The sequence below is a fragment of the Macaca nemestrina genome, chromosome 6 (assembly GCF_043159975.1).
Source record: "Macaca nemestrina isolate mMacNem1 chromosome 6, mMacNem.hap1, whole genome shotgun sequence".
Taxonomy (NCBI): domain Eukaryota; kingdom Metazoa; phylum Chordata; class Mammalia; order Primates; family Cercopithecidae; genus Macaca; species Macaca nemestrina.
The window spans coordinates 60,626,996-60,650,714 of NC_092130.1; the positions used below are offsets into that span (position 1 = coordinate 60,626,996).

General features: G+C 40.3%; 2 protein-coding genes across 7 annotated transcripts in view; both read right to left on the minus strand.

Moving 5' to 3' along the window:
• Positions 1-10,790, minus strand: part of LOC105500034 (large ribosomal subunit protein uL10m-like) — a 44,417-nt gene extending 33,627 nt beyond the window's left edge. Inside the window, exons 1-2 of the mRNA XM_071098559.1 lie at positions 10,666-10,790; positions 7,167-7,171 (exon numbers count right to left, since the gene is read on the minus strand). Coding sequence (XP_070954660.1) covers positions 7,167-7,171; positions 10,666-10,747 — 87 coding nt within the window. The 5' untranslated portion in view covers positions 10,748-10,790. The remainder of the gene's footprint in view (positions 1-7,166; positions 7,172-10,665) is intronic.
• LOC105500033 (family with sequence similarity 170 member A) lies at positions 227-17,560 on the minus strand. 6 transcript variants are annotated; one of them, XM_024787131.2, is made up of 6 exons: positions 16,919-17,560; positions 13,873-14,013; positions 12,480-12,772; positions 11,634-11,692; positions 10,978-11,022; positions 227-2,625 (listed from the first exon to the last, which is right to left on the minus strand). In XM_024787131.2, the coding sequence occupies exons 1-5, from the start codon at positions 16,986-16,988 to the stop codon at positions 10,998-11,000; spliced, it is 588 nt and encodes a 195-aa protein (XP_024642899.2). In that variant the 5' UTR covers positions 16,989-17,560; the 3' UTR covers positions 227-2,625; positions 10,978-10,997. The 6 variants fall into 6 exon arrangements, with proteins under 6 accessions (XP_024642899.2, XP_024642900.2, XP_024642898.2 ...); XM_024787132.2 differs by lacking the exon at positions 227-2,625 and adding an exon at positions 8,671-8,760; XM_024787130.2 differs by lacking the exon at positions 227-2,625 and having other exon boundaries at positions 10,901-11,022; positions 16,919-17,558.
• Positions 17,561-23,719: the final 6,159 nt, after the last annotated feature.

The following is a 23,719-nucleotide window of genomic DNA, read 5'->3' on the forward strand; positions in this document are numbered from 1 at the left end:
AGGAAGTACTTGCAGCCAAGATTTCACATTGTTGCCAGAACTCAAGCAACTTGTGACTATTTGTACCTTCCCTTAGCTGCCTCTACTGTGGTCCATCAGTAGGCTGCCAGATTTATATGACACCCAGTTAAATTTGAATTTCAGGTAAGCAACAGATAATTATTTTAATATAAGTATATCCTACATAATACTTAGGCATAATTAGACTAAAAACGGACTCATTATTTTTCTGGCACTCAAATTTAACTAAGCAGCCTGTATTTTATGTGTCAACCCTACTCATTGGAAATGGTGGAGGCTCACCAGGATCAGGAATAAGGACCCCAAAGATGCCCCAAATAATCCTTGGCTTTTATTTATAGACTCTGAATTAGTAAGCATGAGCTTTTCATTCCAGTTAACAGACTATAATGAATATCTTCAGTTTTAGGGCTTTATATACTTATCATTATCACTATCTTTCTTATTTGAAAGACATGGTTATTTTTTCCAACCTTAATATCTTATCGAAAAGTATTCAAAAGTTCATTAGACAAAGGAAAAACATGTATCTGAAAAATGAAGGCAAAACCCCTGGTGTTTAGCAAAAAAAAACAAAAAGTACCAGGAAGACGGAAGAAAACTAACTTAATAAGCAAATCTCTGCAGTGATATTTCCACAGTTTGATGTCCTCCCACACCCTGAAACTATTATTGCATCAAGAATGTAGAACCGCTAACTAAATTTAAGGTGTCCTTATGATTCTATCAAATTGTGGATACTACTGTATCAACAAATGGGCCAAGTAGCTGACCCAGGGACCATGGCAGTTGGTGGAGCATATCCAAAGGCCTGAAATGGAACCAGGCAAGCTTTTTCCGTGCATTTCCACCTGGGCCCCGATAATACTATACTCCTAGTACTTGCCAACTTTAAGTACTTTTCTATGTATCTCCATTTTTCCCTGTGTATTTGGACTACATCCTAGACTTGACATTATATGAACTGCATACAAGAAGCTATTTTCTATAAAAAGGGGAGGGGGGTAGTGGGAACCCTGAATCTGTAGCTGTTTTCCTTCATCCAGCTACATGGAGTTTTATAAAATAAAGGGTCAGTTTAGTTAACCTCTTCCATATAACAGTACCATGATTGTCTTAAGAGATGTAAAAATCTAACATGATTTTTAACAGTTTTTGTGGCAAAACCATCATCTCCCAGATGGCGGCAATAGAGCAAAATAATTAAAGTCATGGATTTTGACTTGCTCTTACGTCTTGGAGGAGTCACTTGACCTCTGTGTATTGTCTGTACTTATCTGCACTTATCTGTTACATGGGGTCAATAATTATACCTATTTTATAAGGATGTTGTGAAAATTACATGTGATAATATGTAATATTATCAAATATAAAGTATATATAATATATACAGTATATATAAAGTAGCTAGAAGAGTGCCTGACACACAGCAAGCACTTGGCAGATATTAACTATTAGCTATTGGAATTACTTCTTCATGAAAAGGACTATTTTATCAGTGGATGGCTCAGTGAGAGAGAGTAAATCACAGAATCACAGCATTTTGGAGGTGACCTAGTTCACACTCTATGTGAAGAAAGAAAATTATATGTATGCATAGGAAAATGTCTGAAAGTTAGCATAGTAAATGGTTAATGAGGTTAACATAGAGGACTAAAATAAATTGGGGAAGGAGTATGGAAAAAAATTAAGCTTTAATCAATTTTTAAATCATTTGAGTTTTTACACTGAGACTCTCTATATATTGGTTGTGTGATTTTTTAAAATGTGACAGGATAAATGTTTTGAAATTTTCCTGGTATGTCTGTGTTTTTTGTTTATTTGTTTTTTGGTTTTTCGTTGTTTTTGTTGTTGTTGTTTGTTTTTAATGGCTGATATTTCTTTCATCTTTGGATAGAAAGAAACACCCCATTGAGTTAGCAGGCTGCAGGAAAGAGATGACAGAACAAAAATGAATGGCGAGAAAGGAGTCTAGGATATGGGAAAAACTCACAATGACAACATTTTGGAGAAAGGATATGATAAGGGAAGATGAGGCAAATATCCTACTCTTGTGAAGATAGGGACTCCCTGGGCTGAGGATGGAGGAGGAAGGTCAGAGGTGGCTGAACAAGGGAGCCGGGCAGAAAAGGACACACAAATGAGTGCAGAGCAGCATCCTGAGACACTCTGCTTGCCCCCACGCAAGCATGCATCTCCAGCAGCCAGCACTTCACCCGTGACTCCCCAGCAAGAATGACACTCAGGGGTGTCCCATCCAACTTATTCTGCATCCACTATGCCAGGACACTTATGAGCCCTGAGTTGTGGATGGCTCCAACACCTATGGGGTGATAATGGTATGAAGGGGGATCCCCTGAACCTAAACTTCATGGCAAGAAACAGAACAAACTCAGAACTCCCCCAGGCCAGAGGTTTTCTGCACATAATTTCTGTCTGAAATCATGTGCCTTATCTGGACCAGGTGCACTTCACTGATCTTAGAATTTTTTCTTAGTAGCTGATGTGACTACAGTGTACGGTAACTTCAGGCGTGAACAAATTCTTCATCCACCCTTTCATATGCTTCAGACTAGTGTGGTCTGGTCTCAGATGAATTCAAGGCTGCAGAAAAAGAACAAAGTTCTCAGATGGTTCCAGGAGTTGTGCCCACATTTCCTTAAACCACTAAGGTGCTCATCCTAAGAGAAAATAGCATCTGCCTCCTAGAGTCATTCTTCAGACTGATTGCATGAGTCAAACAAATGCTTAGAAGAGCGCTTGGTTCATAATCAGTTCTCAGTAATATCTAGCTAATTTTATTATATATGTCCCTCCTTATTAGAGAGGTTTGAAGACAAACTCCCATGACCTCTAAAAAAGGATAAACTAGTTTACCTATTGACAGTGATTTTAGCCCTAGGTTTAATGAGCCATCAAAACAACTGTTGAAAAATAGGAAGCTTTACAGTTTTGAAGAATAAGTAGAATGCCTCGGAGAGGAAGGGCATGGCCAAGAGACTTGTATAAATATTCCCCAGGAATGAGAAGAGAAGGATCTGGGGACCCAGAGCAGCAGGGTACTCAGATCAGATTCTTGGCAGCACCATGATAAGGCCGGGAAATCCCAGAGTGGCATGTTAACTGAGAGACAGGAAGGGAACCCCAGGCCTCTGCATTCCATCTTGCTCCAAAAAGCCTACCGGGAACAGCAGGAATCTTTAGGTCTGATGTAGCCTTGTAGGCAATGGGGATCTCCCCTGTACCTATCTGGATAAGTAACTAGAGATCAAAGGGCCCTTTCAGCTTCACCTCCACCCTCACTGTACCACAACCACAACCACACACACACACACACACACACACACACACACTCCTTGGCCAGATTAAAAATAGGGAAACTTTATCATGTATAGCAGATATTCTTCATAATTTGTGAAATGGGACTATTCCCTAATTTTATTTTAAGTGCAATTTTCTTCCAATTTTGGGATATTTTTGTTGTTCTTATTCTATTTAAGCGGATTTCAGGACACATATAGCCCCATGATTTTTACCTAAATTATCTTAATTGGATGTAAATTCAAAGCTGAGCTTAGGAAGTCGTCCAGGGACTCTAATTTTCTGAGACATATTCTTGGTGTGAGTTTTGTTCTTAGAAGGTTTGGAACTCAACTGCAAGTCTCCATGGGGCCTGCTTCAAAGGATTGCCAGACAGGGAAGCTTCCATACTTGCAAGAACACCCGAGAGGTTATCCCTTTTCAACAACCAAACATCCTTTAATTTGCAAGAAATAAATTCTACATGCTTGTGAGGAAATTAGAGAAGGAGATTGAAAGTTTACTGAAATAGCAAAAAATAAACTTTAAAAAAAAAGAGTCAGGGTAGGAGACAGTCAAGCAAAGGACCTTGAAAGATGGAAAGGGTTTGTCAAAAGAGAGAAAAAGACAAGATTCCTCATGGGTTAACCTACAGCTGCAGAGTTGGTATAAGTATTCTTGATGTGCAAATACTATGGCATAAAGTAGATAAAATTTATCAGAAATTGCTGAGAATATGGTAAGAAGTATGATCATCAAATTATAAATTCCCTGCAGTGGCATTTTAGGGGAAGACTGGAAAGGGACAATAAATGCTCATAAGACTAGAATAACAAGTAGAAAGTGGTTTCAGGAGAAATTCAGTCTTGCAGAGTGTGTATCAAAAGCAGAGAAGCTGGCAGAAGGACAAGCAGGAGCAAGGAATGAAATAAAGGGGGTACCTGGTTCCTTCACTGAGTGAACCCAGCCCCATGGCCAGAAGGTCTCCAGGAAACACTTGCAGCCCAGGAGCTATCGATTCATTCATCAGCTTTTGAGAAAATATACCCAGCTCTGAGATCATCTCTTCAACACCATCTTTCCTTCTTGAGTTTAGTTTGACCTCCTCCCTCACCGTCAAGCTATGGACTAATGCTGCCTAGTAAGAAGGGTCATTCATGTGCCCGGTCCTCTAGCTATCATGATTCACATTAGTGAAGTACAAAAGGCAGTGACCAAATAATGGGAAACAAGAGTGTATGAACAAGAAGAGATACTCATAAAGCAGCAGATTTCTGTGACAATGTGGGCCATGTCAGCTGCATGTGTCAGGCACCACCTTAATCACTAGCATTCCTTGGAAAGAAGTTCTCAGTAGGCAGGGCCGGGCCATCTGGTTGCACATTGCCCTCATACTCCATTCAGAGATCTCAGTAACAGCTTCAGCCCCCAAGATCACTCCCTTTGTCTGCTCATGGTATTTGGATTCTCCTTTTCTCCACATTTGTTTTGAGGAGAGGCAGAAGGACGGAGGTGCAGGCCAGCACAGATTCTCCCTAGAGTGCAACAGGTTGCCTAAAATTAACCTGTTACCTTCTGGGCAGTGGCTTAGATCTCCCAATGTGAGAGAATTTTCCTTTCATCTGTGCTTCAAATTCCTGACAAATGTTGTCCATGCTTCAAGTGTCTTACTGGAGGAGGCCTGTGGAAGGGGGCTAAAGGCAAGCAGCAATCCTTCAAACAGCCTGATGCTTTCTGAGTCTCAGGAGAAGTCTACACAATGTTCTATTAAATCCTGTTTGTTCCAGAGAAGTAATGGAAACAATTCAATTGTTCAGTAATATTTGAATGGAAAATAAATTAGTTTACATGCATTTGATGGAATAGTATCAAATTGTTAAATGGATCTTGATCCATATGATGGAACCAGATAAATCTTGAAAACATGTTGATTGAAACAAAATACATTTTATAATGTTATAACAATCATGTAAATAAATATTCACATGAATTATAAATATTGCTATGGATATATACATGCAAGAAAATAATTAAAACATGGACTGGATATATGCAGATCTTTGATATTAGTTACCTCTGTGCAGGGGGGGCAGTCATAAAATTTATGAAAAACAGTTATTATGAGTTTTAAAAGTATATAAGATGCATTATAATGAACTAAAGTTCTTCATGGAATACATTATTTACATTTGATATCATCATTCATCTAGGAAATCCAAAATAATCCACAGGTAAAATAGTAAAAACTAATAATATAGTTCACCAAGGCAGAGGGTTACAAGATCAAAAATTTAAAAACCAATCAAGTCCCTCTACAATAGAAATAGCAAATCAGAAAATGTAAGGGAAAATACAATGCTATTTAAAATAGTACCAAGGGCTACATAAAGTATTTAGAGCTAAAAATATATGTAACATAACATATAACTAAAAAACTATGTATGTTTAAATTCTGCCCAATTCAAGGTTAAAAACAACAATAAATGTTAACTATTATGATGCTCAGGCTTTATGAGAAAACACTCTTTTCTCAAATAGCAGACAATTAAGCGAGGGGGATTCAAAGACACACAGCATTCTAAATGTAAGCTAGCCCAAACCTTTTGATAACACACAAAGCCAAGGCCAGAGAAGTTAAGTTCCTTGATCAAGGGCCCAATGTCCTGACTGCAAGACTAGCATTTTCCAGTAATTCACAAGAAACAGTCAAAATTATTACCTTGGAGGGAGAAGGTAATTATATAAATTATGTAATTACTCAACCTTAAGTGAAGAAATAGCTAACAAAATTCCAGATACTGAGAGAGAATTGAAGTGCAGAGTTTAAAATTTTACTAATCCATAGGGAAACTGCAGACCATTTAAAGTATTTTGTTACACAGTAGTGATAACCATTGAATACTTAGGAGAAATGCAATCTGGTTAACAAAGTCGAGAGCCAACTGCAGGAGAAAGGAACACCTTTCTCAAAATGTCCATCAATGACAGGATAGTTAATTATATTATGATTTGTCACTGGAAGTAAATAAATTACACTTGCTTAAAAAATGGGATGAGTCTATATTAAAGATTTCATGTTAAATGTCTACATTAAAGGCATTAAAAGATCTTCAACAAAAATGTTGATTTAGATTACACATAGTATGATAGAATCTATGAATCAAAACTCTTTGTAAAGCTACATATATCATATAAAACGGTTATATATGTAAATACATGGACCTAAGATCTTGAAACCAAACAACTAATAATCAAAATCTCTGCAAAAAGAAGTAGGCTTGGGAAGACAGTAGGGATAATTTGAAGGGGACTTTAATTTTATTTTTATACATTGATTACTTTAATATCATTTGTATTTTATGATGATAATATTTCCATATTGCTCCTAAAATTTAAAAATATATAGCTGGATGATACTTTGAAAAATTAACTGAAAAGTTTTTTATCACTTCTCTTTGCTGCTGGATTTTTCCCCATTCAGTCAGCTAAGCACTTCAAGTTCATTGCGTTAGGAAGATAAAGACCCAGCAGAAACAAAGGAGAAAAAAAGGAAAATTATTGGCTATGGAATGTCAAAAGCAGAAACCACAGGAGAACAGTAAAGACTCCTGTGAACAAACAATAAATCTCACCTCAATTATAGAAAGATTTCCCTGTACTGGAAGGTCAGAGAAAGGGAGAAAAGTGTTGAGGGAGAAAGGTTAGCATGGCCAGGGACAAGAAAAACTACTTTAAAGACTATATGTCCAGGAAGACAATCAATATCTACAGACTAGCCAGCCTGCACTTGACCTGCACTCCAGCCACCACTCCCAATCACAGACACTTGGAGAAACTTAGAGAACTCTGCCTGCAGCTGGTTTGGAACCCATTCCATTAAGCATTTTATGCCTGCAGAAGAAGCAAGAACTATATTAGATCCTCCCTGTGAACTCTCCACCTTTCAGAAACCGAAATGCTCCTTGTACTCCAGCAAAAAGGAGAAGAGAGAAGACTTGGAAGATTATGTGGAAGATTTGGGTGGCAGGGGACATGCCTGGAAGTGTGGCATTTATCTCTTCTACCATATTCTATCAGAAAGTTCTGCCGCATGGCCCCACCTAACTGTAAAAGAGAATAGGAAATATACTTTATGTAAATGCTCAGGAGGAAAACAAATACAGATTTTATGGGCATACCACAGTGCGACAGTCCCAGATGGCACATCAGTATGGTGTGCCCAACTAAAAGCATCTTCAACAATCATGACATCACCGTTTCATAAAGTTCACATTTCAGAGGTAGCTGACTCGATGACTACAGGTCCCTGAGTAGGACTTGCTGTAATTCTTTTGGCTATCCCCTCATGTTTGAAAGACAGTTGTCATACCTGTAGGCATTACACCTTCCAACATCTACCTTCAAAGACAAGAAGGAAGGGGTCAGGGTTTTTCACCGTGAGTCACTCCCTTTTTATCAAAGAGGAAAACCTCTGCCAAATGGTCCCCAGCAAACTTCCCCTTACTACTTATTTGGTAAAAATCAATCACTAGAAAAGTGGAATGAACCAATATGACCAGCTTCAATAAATCAAGATTCATCTCCTGGGGCTGTGCCCAGTAAAGCTCAAAACCTGAACAAAATCAGAGTTCAGCTAGCAGGAAGCAAAGAGTGATATTAGAACATGATCTACCAAAGATGGTAAATGAAAAACACAAATGAAGAGGTAGAAATCATTCCGAACCTCTCAGTCTTTGAAATAAACTCACTTACTAAAAAGCAGATTGAATATTGTAAATACAGCAAAACAGTTCTTAGACAAAAAGCATATTAAAGCAGACTAAATGGAATTTAAAGCAAGAAAGGAATTAATAGAGAAAAAGTGCGGGGAAATATTTGACAATAAGAAAATCCACCAAAAAAAGTACAAAACATTAATTTTCACGCGACTTGTAATATAGTTTCAAAATATATGAGCTAACTCTGTACAAATATAAGGAGAAATTGACAAGTTCACAATCATTGTAAAATATTTCAGGCTATACCAGACACTGGAAGATCGGACTTGAAAATAGAAAGGATAAAAAATATTTGAATAAAATAAAGGAGACTGGTTAACAGATATGCATATGAACTTGAATCCAATAGAGAATACACATTATTTTCAAGTACATATGAAACACTTTTTAAATCGATTATGTACCATGTTACAATAAAACTTTAGCAACTTTAAGATGTATTCCTATGTGATTCACAGATTAAAGACAATATCAGAATAGAAATTATAAAACATTTAGAAATAAACAATGAAAGTATAAAACAAAACTTGCAGAATACTACTAAAATGGTATTTCAGAAAATTTGCATAGCTTCATATGCATTTATTTAAAAAGAAGAATGATTAAAAATCAGTAAGTTAATTGTTCAATAGATGCTGGAAAAAGAAAACATTGAGTAAACCTATAAAAGAAGGAAAGAAATAACAAAGGCATGATTAGAAAATCTAAAAAAGAAAATAATACAAAATATCAACACTACTAAAAGATTTCATTTTCAATTATTAAAATAACAAATCTCTGGCAACACTAATCAGTTGAACTAGGATAATGCATGCAGGGCTTCATACCTAGGTGATAGGTTGATAGGTGCAGCAAACCACCATGGCACACGTTTACCTATGTAACAAATCTGCACATCCTGCACATGTATCCTGGAACTTAAAATTAAATTTAAAAAAAAGGATTAAGTGAACCCCCATTCCACAGAAGCTCTTTCAGGGATGAGAGGAAAAAAATCATGGCATAGGAGATAGCTAATTTTGTGTTTTTTTTTTTAATGGACGAGGATAATGTAAGAAAAAAAATTATACTCTGATTTTATTTTTGTCATAAAAATCCTAAATTTCTTAATAGCAAAGTGAATTCAACAATTCAGTAAAATCAAACAATAATGGTAAAATGAGGTTTATTTCAGAGAGGCCAGGATCGTTCCTCATCCAAAACCCTATGATGCATTACACAAAATTAACAACTAAAGGAACGAAATCATCTGAATAGATGCATCAAACCCACATAAAATTCAACAATCATTCTCACCTTTTTAAAAAAATTAGGTTATTTTTATGGTCACTATTCTTTTATATTATATCAGAGGTCCTAGCCTGTTCAGTAACAGAAGAAAAATAAAAGTGCTGTCTAGAAATAAAAAGGAAAAAACTAATTCTTTTTATTTGTATTTAATATGATTGAATATAGAAAAATACGGAATACTATACAGAAATACACCTAAACAATTTCAAAAAGGTGGCTAGATGTGAAATGAAAATTTAAAATATGCATCAGTAATAACCAATTCTAAACTATAATAGAAAAAATATGCCATCTAAGGAGACTGAAAAGAAAAGATACCTTGGACCGCATCGAATAAAAATTGTATATAACATTTGTGGAGAAGAGCATTAATCATTATTGAAGAACAAAGAAAGAAAGAAAGTACTTGAACAAAGGAAGAAATACACAATGACAATTACTACTAAACTGAAATATCTATATACTTCAGCACAGCAATGGATGTCTGGGTATACATCCTAGAGAGAGACTCACACTCTATGGTAATAGAGGAAATTTGGATGCAACTAAAATTTCATCAAAAAGAAAATAAATTAAAAGTTGGCATATTGATAGAATGAACTATAATACAGTAGTAAAAATTAGTTAACTATAGATATGTGTATGACAATGGATAATCTTAAAAACCTGCTTTTTAATAAAAACAAGTTGCAAAGTAATAACGAAGTACAATGGTATGTGAAACTTTCAAGATATTCAAAACATTTTATATATTTATATAATAGTATAAAACATGCACAGAAGTATTAAAAAATACTCCAAATCCATATGAAAGGCAATGGAACAGGGGACTACGGCTGTATTTGTAATCATTTTTACTTCAAAGCCATCTGAAGTAAATGTAGAAAAGTGCTAAGCTTAATAAAGCAGGATGATGGAAACATAGGTGTGTAGTGGAGTTTGTCATGGTCTCATGTGAAATGTGGCATCCAGCCTTGAAAAAACTGTCACACAGAAGCCTAATCAATCCCAGGAGTTTGGGTATTGCTGCCTCTGGAAAAGGCTGGTAGATATCTTTAGTGCTGGTGTAAAACTTCGTTCACAAACCACTAGATAGATAGACGAAAATAATGAATAGGGCTGGGCGCCGTGGCTCACGCCTACAATCCCAGCACTTTGGGAGGCCCAGGCGGGTGGATCGCTTGAGCCCAGGAGTTCGAGACGAGTCTGACCAACATGGTGAAACTTCATCTCTACTAAAAAAAATACAAAATTAGCTGTGTGTGTTGGCACGTGCCTGTAATCCCAGCTACTTGGGATGCTGAGGCAGGAGAATCACTTGAACTCAGGAGGCAGAGGTTGCAGTGAGCCGAGATCATGCCATTGCACTCCAGCCTGGGCAACAAAAGTGAAACTCCATCTCAAAAAAAAAAAAAAGAAGAAGAAGAAGAAAAAGAAAAAGAAAAAAAAAAAAAAAGAAAATGATGAATAGATAGTTAGATTAATTTGTTAATTAAATAATATATCCAGGGAAGGTTTGAAACATAACCTTTATTACATATGATGTTTACATGTTAGACTGAGTGCTGGTCCCTCATCTCCTTCATACCTTGGGCAGTCTGTCTGCTACTATCTCCATGGCTCTTTCTTCTCCCTGAAAGTGAAGAAAACAATTGAGGCAGAACAGGAAGAGGCAAGAAACAATATAAGCATCACTAGTCAGTTACCCTTCACCTTTGTTTTAAAGCTCAGAGTCATGCACCCCCACAGTGAGTTCGTTTCCAGATCAAATGCAGCAAAATGAAGGTTCTGAAACATTTCCAGGTCTCTTGGTATCTCATGAGGATGATGTTACCTCTCCAAATTCCCCTTTTCCTCAAGGGCTATATTCATGGGCTGAGGTGAGGTCCCAGCTCAGGCCAAAGGCTCTCAGACTCCACACCTCTGATCTTGCTGGCAGCCTGTCCTTTCAGGCCAATCCTGGCCCTTGAGGTTAAACTGAGTTTTCTCTGCCTTGAAGAGCTGCAGTACTTCCTCTTAGAATTGAGGACAATCATGGAGACATTGAGAAAGTTCCCAGTCAATGCTCTTCACCTTATCGTCTAAGCAAATGGAGGACAATTCCCCCAGAAGCACCAGGTGCACCACAAGTTGATGCAGCTGCAGAGCCGCCAGGTGACCCAGTGCATCCCTGCAGCTCCTTCCCTTGGATTCCTCTGGGCCCTCATGACACAGCCTCAGAAAACTGCAAATCTCACTCCTTACCTCTTGCAAGAGAAGGCCACACCATCTTCCAGTATCTTCTGGCCCATAAGTCTCAGCTGCTGTGTGAAAATAAAACCAAAGAAAGACACTTCTTAGTTAATGCAACCTTAGAAATTCTCAGAATTTCCTGCAGGAGCTGGAAAGGTCAAGACAAGTCCTGACTTACAATCAAGACTTTATTAGATGCCTAGGCAAGAAGCAGGGATCCCAGTTATGTCCCCTTCCATTGTTCCCTGAGCCAATAAAGCCCCCAAATCTCCCTTACAGAGGGAGCCTGAACTGGGGAGAGAGTACTGGCTCAGGGAAGCCATTGCTCCCTCAACGGTCCCACGACCCAGCCCTTGCTCACTTCCTGTCCTTTGGAAGGTCCTTTGGAGAATGAAACACACAGCCTGGACATTGGCTCCAGGATCTCCTCAGGCCAAGGTCTTCCCCTGTGGGCTGCCCCTCCTCCTCCTTCTTTGCTGCTGGTTTCTCTTCCTCCTCCTCCTCATTTCCATTTTCCTCCTCCTGCTCTTCTTGGGTGCTCCCTGATTCCATGTTGCCTGTCAGCTGAGCCATGGTGAGATGAAAGACGTGGCAGCTGAAGCCCTCTCTGATCCCATATTGCACATGCTCCTGGAGGATTTCTACGGTGGCAAAAACCCGGCAGCAGGCCATGCACCTGAAGCCGTTCTCCATGGTCACCAGCCAATCAGGAGTCTTGGCCCTGGGTGTCTCCTCAACAGTGGGTGAGCCTGGCAGGCTGTCTGATTCTGTCCTTTCCTCATGCTCTTTCTCCTCCCCGCCGGGCTCACTGTCAGACAGGAGGTTTCTGGTGGACACATCAGAGGGGGGAGTACCTACCCTCACAACCTCAGGAAGGGTCACTTCTTCCATCCTTGGCTGCTTTTCTAAGGACTCCGAAGTTTCCTCTGTCTCCCAGGAGACAGCCACACCTTTTTTCATTTGTACCTGCATGTAGTATATTTTCATGCCCCTTTCCTCTTTGTTTACACACAGAGAGGACACACAAGTCTTATAGGACGAATGGGATGACAAGGAGACATGTTGTGAGCAGGGAGGAGTCTCTCCTCGTTCCTGAACCTGGGCCAGGGGTGACTGAAGCTGGGGGCTGTCTCGATGTAGTCTCTGGATTCCTGGAAAAGGAAATTAGAAACATGAGCAGATGCATGGGCCATGCCAGGAACTGGGGGAACATACGCTGAATATGTGTGGTGCAGGAGACTGTGGTGTGATGCAGCTGTGTGGTGAGCTTGGTGTTTGTTGTTCATATTGTGGGATAGTGATTCTAGTGTCATTTGTGTGTAGGGATGTTTCTGGGATGTCTGTATACAGGGGTGTGGAGTATGGTGGTGAGGACTGCAGCTTATGTGGAATGTCGGCAGCATGTGTGTGCTATGAGGATGTGAGTTGGTGCCATCACTGATGTGTTATTTGTGGAACGTGGGAGGTAGTGTGGGAGAATGGCACTGCAGGTCACGCATTTGTCTGGGATGTGTGCAAAGAGTGTACCTGTGGAGCGTGTGGTTGTATGTGTGAGGTGTGTAGGCCTGAGCTAGAGTCTTGCTGCAGTGCTGGAGGCCTGGGCTGAGGAACTCTGTTTTTCTCTGGAAGGCAAAGTCAGAGCCCAAGTAGTTCCGCTGAAGGTGCTTAATCTGGTCCTGTGGCCCTACACCCCAAGAGCAGACTTTCCTGGCCTCTGCACCCTGACTGCCTGACTGCACACCAGGGCTCATGCTCTCCTACACTGAGCTCATATCCATACTCCTCTAACAGCTCTGTATCTTGCCCAGACACCTCTGCAGAGCTCTGATCATATCCAACTGCCCTGGGTTTCCTCTTAGCCTCATCCTTGGCTCTATGGGCCTCCTGTCCCCTACCCAAGGAGCCCTGCACCCAAAATGTCCCAGACCTAAGGAGCCCAGCACCCAAAGAGTCTCATACCCACAGTGCCCTGTATCCAGAGTGTCGTGCTCAAGGAACCTCACACTCAGAGAATCTCACATCCAAGGAGCCCCACACCCAAAGAGTGTCACACCAAAGGAGCCCCAAACCCAAAATGTCCCACTCCCAAAGAGCCTTACACTCAAGCAGCACTGCAACCAAAAAGTCTCATGCTCAAAGAGCCCTGTACCCAAACAGTCCCAGTCCCAAACAGCCCCACACTCAAAGATTTTCATGCCCAATGAACCCCACAGCCAAGAAGCCACATGCCCAAGGAGCCCTGCACCCTTACCACCGTGGATGAGCTTGCGTGAAGAAGAAACACAGGAGAAGTATTCGGAGGTAGAAGTAACTTCTCCCACCCCTTGGCTCCAGCCTTTGGCCACTCTAGTGGATCCAGGCTGCAGGGCATCCTCTTGGGACTTTGACATTCCTGAGAAAGGTATGAAGGGCACAGAGATATGGTGGATGGGGAATGTTTGTGCATCATTTACCCATCCAACAAATATTTACTGAGTGGCTGACATGTCAGGTGTGGTGAACACACTTGGTTTGTGAGACAGCCTTCTGGTGGATACTCCAATATTTAATTACAGTCAACAGGTATTTTGATAGTGTATCGTTAGGAACGTAGGCCTGTGTGGTGACTATGAATAGGTCTGAAGTGTAAGAGTGATACATATCAGATAGCCTTTGATATGTGTAGGTTTGTGTGGGTATATTATAGAAACATGTGTCTGTGTCTATGGAGTTTGTGTGCATAGTTTGTGTTTACAACCCTGGAATTATGCAATATGTAACTTTCCCTGATTATATGGTGTGGCTTGTATTTATAATGTACATTAATTCATTCATCTGGCAATATTTCATGAACAGCTACCATGATCAGACACCAGTCCACTCTTCCAGGCTCTAGGAATACTGAACAAAACAGTCCTTCTTCTAAGTGCACTTTCCATTCTAGACAAGGAAGACAGACACTAAGCAGAAATATAAGTATATCATAGGTTAGCTCATTATGAATATATAAGGGTCACCAGATCTAGCAAAAATACAGCTGATGCCAAATTAAATTTGAATTTTAGATAAATTACAAATAATTTTTTACTGTAAGTATGTCCCATGCAATATTTGTCATACTTATCTTTAGTGTCAGTATGTTCCATACCATATTTGGGACACACTCATACTAAAAAATCATTGGTGGTTTATCTGACATTCAAGTTTAACTGGACATCCTGTATTTTATCTGGCAACCCTAATAAGGGGATGGTGGTGAATCTTTGTTTCATCGTGGTCTATGCAAAGCAGGCCTGGCTCTGCTACACAATGTGTTACAGATATGGCATGTATGATGTGTGACTGGCTCTTAAAGAGGTATTTAGAGATAGTTTAAGGTAGCTGTGTTTGTGTGAGAGTTGAGGAGACACACACACACCCCCCACACACACACACGTGAAATCTCTGTAGGAAGAAAAGACTGTCACACACATGGGTTGTGTGAGTATGTAATAGAGGAACGGTATGTGTATCTAACTGTATGTACTGTGTGTGGACGTGTGTGACTCTTTTTCTGTATCAGAGTACATATGGGCATATGAGTGACTGTCTCCTGGAATACCCTTAACAAAAATTCGGTACACACTGTTATGTGTATTGAGTGTTGCCCAGGCCGAGGCATGGTGACAGAAAGCTCACCCTGCAGAACCCACCACTGTGCTCCCATTATCTCCAGTCCTCCCCCTCCCAACACACACGTGCGCGCGCACACACACACACACAGACAGACAAATTCTGAAATGTAAGGGTAGATGAAGGAGAGGAAAACCATTGCCTTCCCCTTCCTGTCCCAGCCCCCTGCTCTCCATGCCTATTCTCCATGCCTCCATTCCCAGGGCTCAACCTACAGGTCTTTATGACCTTGGGCCTCATAGGCGCTGCTGAGCTCTAACTGGGGCAGAAGCCTCGAGGGCCATCTCTGGGGCAGGCTCCTTTCTGCCCTGTCTCCTGCATGTGACCATCCCCCTTTCAGGATAAGCGGCTTCTTTACATTTAATACCTGCCATTATCATGCAGCCTGGGAAGTAAACTGACAGCAATCGAAGACCCTTACCCTGGTGTCATTTCCTCTGGGATGTCCCACACTGTGGATTCACAAATTCTGTTGGATTAATTGGTTAATTCTTCCTGCTGAAAAATCAAACCTCCGTGGTTTCAGTATGATGCCATCCCCAAACAAGTGTTTAATCTACTTTCTAACAAGCATTTCGCTTCTCAAGATATTTTTCAACAAGGCCTTTAATTCACTGGGCTACTCTTTCGTTTCTGCTAAAAGGGGCAGTGCAACTCATAGATTTCTACCAGCACCCTTCACACCTTCCACCTCAGTCACCCCAGGGAAAGAGCAAATAAAGAGAATGAGAGAAAGACGAGACTCAGGCTGCATCACTGGGTCTCTGTAAGTGGGTCCCCGACCTGCCTGGAGACTGACATAGTTCCAGGTACCAGCAGCCCCAGAACAAAAGTTCTCAGCCCAGCAGGGCTGGCTTTCTGTATCATGCGCCAGTGGCATCTGGACTTCCTGTCCATCTCACATCCGGGTACCCTCAAGATGGATGTGCCGGCATCAGCCAACAGCCAGATCTCCCCCTCACTACCGCATAGGTAGTACATTCTCCTCAGTTCCTCCTCCCTAAAGAAGGCTCAGGCTGGCCGGGTGCGGTGACTCACGCCTTTAATCCCAGCACTTTGGGAGGCCGAGGCGGGTGGATCACGAGGTCAGGAGATCGAAACCATCCTGGCTACCACGATGAAACCCCATCTCTACTAAAAATAAAAAAATTAAAAAAAAAAAATTAGCTGGGCATTGTGGTGAGCGCCTGTAGCCCCAGCTACTCGGGAGGCTGAGGCAGGAGAATGGCGAGAACCCAGGAGGTGGAGCTTGCAGTGAACCGAAATCACGCCACTGCACTCCAGCCTGGGCGACAGAGCAAGACTCCATTTCAAAAGAAAAAGAAAAAGAAAAGGAGGCCGAGGCAGGCGGATCAGGAGATCAGGAGATCGAGACCATCCTGGCTAACACGGTGAAACCCCATCTCTACTAAAAATACAAAAAATTAGCCGGGCGAGGTGGCGGGCGCCTGTAGTACCAGCTACTCGGGAGGCTGAGGCAGGAGAATGGCGTGAACCCGGGAGGCGGAGCTTGCAGTGAGCCGAGATCGCACCACTGCACTCCAGCCTGGGCGACAGAGCGAGGCTCCGTCTCAAAAATAAAATTAAAGAAAAAGGCTCAGGCTGGCCAGTGAGCTTGTGACCCAGAGAGTTTGCCCAGCACATACCTCCTCCCTTCTCAGCGGTTTCCTGGGACTCTTCATTTTCCAAATGTTTCCTCTTTTGTCGTCGTTTCATGGTATCAGCTAGAAGAGTTTCTAGAAGATGCTTAAGGTCCACCTCCCGCTTTTTTCTGTAGATTGGCCCTTCTTGGCTCTCAGGAAATTCATTAAAAAGATTCAGTATGAATAAACGTAGTTGAATCTCCTAAATAGCTGAAGAACTCAAGACGGCTTAGTGAACCAGCAGCACTGCCCAGTGCTCACTACATTGCAGGGCTGTTAAGGTTCAAAGGTCACCAGGCCCACAGCAGATTCTCTGACCTCAATGATGACATCACAGCGTTCTGCGGACCTAGGTCCAACACAGTCTGTGCAACTGCAGAGGCCTCCTTTTCAAGAACAATTCCTTTTTTCCAGTAGAAGTCCTCTAATGAATTCAACTCTCCCGTATTTCAAATGTGGCAGAATATTTTGAGATGTTAACATGTTTCTGTTTAATTTTTTTCTTTTCTCCTTTTTTTTCACCCTTTCCCTTCTGGACTCAAGCAGGTAGCAGGCTTTGTGTTCATTGCTCAGAGGAAGGGTATGGCAGGGCTGAAAGCAGCAGTAGCATGTTAATCATCTTGACTTTTCTTTCTTTGTTTTTTATTTGTTGCTGTTGTTGTTTTTATTTTGTTTTGTTTTGTTTTGTTTTGTGAGAGACAGGGTCTCCCTCTGTCACCCAGGCTGGAGTGCAGTGGTGTGATCATAGGTCACTTCAGCCCCTGGGCTCAAGTGATCCTCACACTTCAGCCTCCCAAGTAGCTGGAACAACTGGCACCAGGCATGAACCACCACACCTCGCTAATTTTTTTTTTTTTTTTTTTTTTTTTTTAGAAACAGGGTCTCAGTATGTTGCCCAGATTGGTCTTGAACTCCTAGCCTCAAGCTCCCAAAGTGCTAGGATTACAGGCATGAGCCACCACACCCACCACACCCTACCTGACTTTTATTTCTAAAATCTGAAACTCCATAGGAAAGAGGAAAGTTAGCAGAAACAGAATGGAAGCAGGATTTTTTTAATTAGGCATGCCCCCTTCTTACTCTACTACAGTGTTGAGAGGTACTGATTAGGTCAGGGAGAGAGAGAGATCTTCAAACTATGGAGGTGAGGAGCCCTCTGAAATGTGGCTGAAGAGGTACAGGCGGCAAAAACTTCAAGAAGGGCTGGCTGTATTATGCATACAAGCAGAATCATGGCAACCTATCTCACACATGGCATAGGAGCCACACCACCTAAAGATGCCCTGGCAACTGAGCTGATGGGCATCTAAACTTCAGCTGTATGCTCCAATAACCAGAGACTATGCTCTCACCCCACCCTCAAAACCTCAGCCCTGTATGATTTCCAAATAGGGAGAGGTGGAAATCCAAACAGGACATCAACAGAACCAAGGCTTAAATTACAAATTAAATGGAGTTATATAAGAAAATTGCATACTATCTCCTGCACATCTCTGCTCATAGGCTGAAATGTATACCAGTTATAAGTGGCAACTCATCTGGATTTTCCTGATTCCAATCTAAAATTAGAGATACCTCATTTGGGGCAGTGACCCCAATCCAGTGGGACTATTAGTTGACAAGCATGAGGGGGATTCCCAGAAGTCACTGCATTAAAAAAGCAGTAGAAATACCCAGAGGACCAAGGTAGGCCCAAATTTGAAAGGGCACTGCAGACTGTCCCCAGGCAGAGGGAGAATGAAGATAGGGCAAATGTAGCCTTGTGAAAAATTGCTGATGAGATTAAATCTCCAGTTTCTTAAAGAATCCCTAAAAAAGAGGGGCCAAGGAGCATTTTTTGTGTGGTAAAAATTTTCAGACTAAAGTAGAGAGAATTGTGTAATAGGAATGCAGCTTCATGTACACATAATCCAGTTTCAACAGTTATCAGTATTCTGCCATTCTTGTTCCATCCACTGCATACACACACTTTTAATCTTTTGTTCATTTCTTTTTATTTAGGTATTTGAGATAGAGGAGTGGGGGATTTGCTGTATTTTAAAGCAAATTCCAGACATTATGTCATTTCTCCTTGAAGGCAGCAGTATGTACCTCCAAAGATATGAACTTTTAAAAAGGATAACAGAAATATCATCATCTCACCAAATGAATTTAACCATAATTATTTTATATAATTTAATAACCAAGCCATACTCAATTTCCTCCAAATATGCTAAAATACCTTTGTATAACTGTGTTGTTGAGATCAAGATCCAAACAAAGTCCACACATTGCGATTGGTCAACATCACATCTTTTAATCTACAACAGTTCCCCCTCCTTTTTAAAGGCATTTACCTGTTGGAAAAAACTAATTTATCTTCCAGAATTTTCCACAGTTTGGAAATGGTTGATTGTGTCCTTGTGATGTTATCTAAGATGTTCCCCTATTAGCTGCATTGCCTTGTAAACAGGTAGTTAGGTCTAGCTAATTGATTAGTTTTAGATTCAGTGACATGGGAAGCTTGGAGAGTTTTGCATGAGAAATTACATTTGAAAAGATCACTCTGGTAACTGTGTTGAGAATAGACTTTTAGAAGGCAAAGGCAGAATCAGAGAGAACAGTGGGCCTTTTGCAATGATCCAGGAGAGAGATGAGACTGGTTTGGATCACAAAGTTAGTTGTGAAAATAATGGATAATGGTCATCTTCTGGATGTATTTTGAAGGAAGAGACAACAGAATTTGCTGAAAGATCAGATATTTTCCTTCATCTGGTACACCACCAAACAAGCCGATTCTACATCTGCCCCTGAAGTCATAGCCTTCATGTGGGGAACATGGGGGGACACTAGATAGAAGGAGCCTCCTCTTATAGCAGAGAAAGATGGCTGTTTGTTGCTCCCTCTGACCTCCCCCTCTGGCTTTCCTCTTTTCCTCCTTGACTTTCCCCACCACCAGTTTCATCATCAAAGCTCCTTCTGATCCTTGAAGAGTCGGAGAAAAAATGTCCACCAGGTGACCAAATATTACTTAGGGGTAGGAGTCACAGTCCCGGAAGACACACCCCAAACTGTTCACTTTCCTTACCTCTGAGTCAAGAAGGAGGATGAGAGGAACAGGTGCAGAAGATAATGAAAGAGAGCTCTACTCCTTATATTTCATACTCTGGATGGTTAGAATTCTATAACAAAAATGTACCAACATATAACTTGTGTAACTAAAAATATACACATATTAAGAACAAACCAGGGAGCCTGCCACTCCTAGAAAATTGAGAATATTGAGAATGAAGCAGAAGATATAATTACAGACCCTGCAGACGTCGAAAAAATAGCAAGGGAACCCCACAAACAATGCTATGGACATGAATTTGACAACTTAGATGAAATGGACAAATTTCTCAAAAAACACAAACTGCTAAAACTCACCCAATATTAAATAAGTACATTGCATGCCCTATAACTATAAAGGAAATTGAATTTGTAATTGTTAAACTCCCAAAAAAGAAATCTCCATGACTACATAGTTTCACTGGGCAATTCTGTCAAATGTTTAAAGAAGAATTAACATTAATTCTACACAATCTCTTCCAGGAAAAGAGGAAGAGAGATGATTTCTCAATTCATTTTATGAAGTTAGTAAAACCCTGATACCAAATCAGACAAAGATAGTACAAAAAAGAAAACTACATACCAATATTCCTAATAAATATAGATGCAAAAATTATTAACAAAATATTAGAAAACAGAATTCAGCAATATGTATAAAGAATTACACACCATGACCAAGTGGGGTCTATTCCAAGGATGCAAGACTGATTCAACATTCAAAATTCAATCGGTATAATCCACTCTATTTATAGGCTAAAAAAGAAAAATCACATAGGCTGAAGAAAAGAAAATCAACTGATGAGAAAATTTTTAAAGCATTTAAAAATATTCATTCTAGTTGGGTTGGTGTGGTACTCCTATAGTCCCAGCTACTGGGGAGGCTGAGGTGAGAAGGTTACTTGAGCCCAGGAGTTTGAGGCCATCCTGACAACATAGAAAGACCCCATATGTTTTTTTAAAAAAGTTGTTCTTATAAAAGTAGGAATAGAGAGGAACTTTCACAATGCAGTAGAGAGAATCTACATAAAGCCTACAGCTAACATTGATGGTAAAACTGAGTGTTAGATCAGGAACATGGCAAAGCCATCTACTCTCAATGTTCTTAATCATAATGCTCTTATCATACAACTAGATGTTCAAGCCAGTGCAAAGGGCACAAAAGGGAAACAAAAGTCACACAAGTGAGAACGAAAGAAATAAAATTTCCTATTTCCAGGTGACATGATTGTGTAGAAAATCTCAGAAAATCTACAGAAAGAAGAGGAGGAGGAGAAAAAGCAGGAGGAGGAGGAAGAGGAGGAAAAAAGGTAAAGAAGGAAGAAAAGGAAAAAAGAAAGAGAAAACTTCTATAAATGAATTCAGCAAAGTTACAGGGCAGAAGATAAAATTACATCAATTGTATTTCTATATATTAGCAACAGACACAAGAACACCAAAATTAAAACAATATCACTGGCCAAGCACAGTGGCTCATGCCTGTAATTCCAGAACTTTGAGAGGTGGAGGTGAGAGAATCCCTTGAGCCCAGGAGTTCCAGACCAACCTGCGCAACATAGCAAGAACCCATCTCTACAAAAAGAAATTTTTAAAAATTAGCTGGGGGTGGTAGCATATGGCTCTGGTCCTAGCTACTCGGAAGCCTAAGCACATGAAATGATATTCAATATCATTAGCCATTAGGAAAATGCAAAGTAAAACCACAGTGTATCACTACACACCTATCAGAATGATTACAATAAAAAATAGTGACAACATCAAATATTGATGAGGATGTTGAATCATTCATACACTGCTACTAGAAATGTAAAATGTTATAGCCAAAAGTATGGCAGCTGAAACATATAACTACCTTATTACCCCGCAATTATATTATTGGGCATTTATCCCAAAGAAATGAAAAACCTACATACAAAAACCTACATAACAGCTCATTCATAATAGCCAAAAACAAGAAACAACTCAGATATCCTTCAATAGGTAAGTTATTAAACAAACTGTGGTACTTTCTTACTTTGAATACTACTTAGCAATAAAATGATCAAACTTGGATGAATCTTCAGAGAATTAGGCAGAGAGGGGAAAAAAAAAGTCAATGCCAAAATGTTATATACTGTGTAATTCCACTTATAAAACGTTCCTGGAATAAGGAAAGTATAAAAATGAAAAATCAATTAATGGTTGCCAGTGGTGAAGGAGGGGGTGAGAGTGAGAGAAAAGAGAGTGTGGCTATAAAAGAGCATCCCACTGCCACTCACACCATGGGGTGTGGCTCCTCTTCCTTTGGAAAGGGGAGGGAAGAGTGGGAAAGACTGCATCTTCTGGTTTGAGTGCCAACTCAGCTGCAGTACAATAGGACACCAGGTAAACTTCTAAGGTTTTTGACTCTAGTCCCTGACTTCTGGATGGCACCTCTGAAAATGCCTAGGGCCTCAGGGAACTCACCACTCTGAAGGGAAGGACACAAGCCTCTCTGGCTTTACCACCTGCTGACAGTAGAGTCACAGGGCCTGAAGTGAACATAAGTGGTAGCCAGGGAGTGGTTATAGTAGGCTTTCAGTGAGACCTGGTGCTGTGCTGCCTTCAGGTCTGACCCAGTACAATCATAGTGGTGGTGGCCTCATGGGAGTTTGCATCACTTCATCCCCAGCTCCGGGTGGCTCAGAACAGAGAGACTGTGTTTGTTTGGGAGAAAGTAAGGGAAGAGAACAAAAGTCTCTGCCTGGTAATACAGAGAATTTTTCCAGATCTTGTCCAAGACCATCAAGGTGGTACCTCTAGGAGTCTGCAAGGACCACAGTGTTACTGGGCTTGGGGTGCACCCTGAAGCAGATACAGCTTAGATCACAATACCCAAGTCCTTTCAAAAAAAGTATTCTCAAGGACAAGTGCTAAGTCCTGACTGAGAAGACAACAGTAAATACCTATCTCTTCAATGCCCACACAGACAAACATCCACCAGTATCAAGACCATCCAAGAAAACATAACCTCATCAAATGAATGAAATAAGGCACTACGAATCAATCCTGGAGAAATAGAAATATGAAATCTTTCAGAAAAGGAATTCAAAGTAGCTGTTTTGAGGAAATTCAAATAAATTCAAGATAACGCACAGAAGGAACTCAGAGTTCTATATGTCAAATTTAACAAAGAGATTGAAATAATTTTTAAAAATTAAGCAGAAATTGAGGACCAGAAAAACACAACTGACATATTGAAGAATACACCAGAGTCTTTTAATAGAAGAACTGATCAAGAAGAAGAAAGAATTCATTGAGCTTAAAGACAGGCTGTTTGAAAATATACAGTCAGAGGAGACAAAAGAAAAAAAGATTTAAAAAAAAAACAATGAAGCACATCTGCAGGATCTAGAAAATAGTCTCAAAAGGGCAAAACTAAGAGTTGTTGACTTTAAAGAGGAGGTGGAGAATGAGATAGGAGCAAAAAGTTTATTCAAATTAATAATAACAGAAAGCTTTCCAAACCTAGAGAAAGATATCAATATCCAAGTATAAGAATGTTATAGAACACCAAGCAGATTTAACCCAAAGAACACAACCTCAAGGCATTTTGTCGTCAAACTCCCAAAGGTCAAGAATTAAAAGAGGATGCTAAAAGCAGCAAGAGAAAAAAAAAAAAAAAACACAAATAACATACAATGGAGCTCCAATACATCTGGCACCAGACTTTTCAGTGGAAACCTTACAAACCAGGAG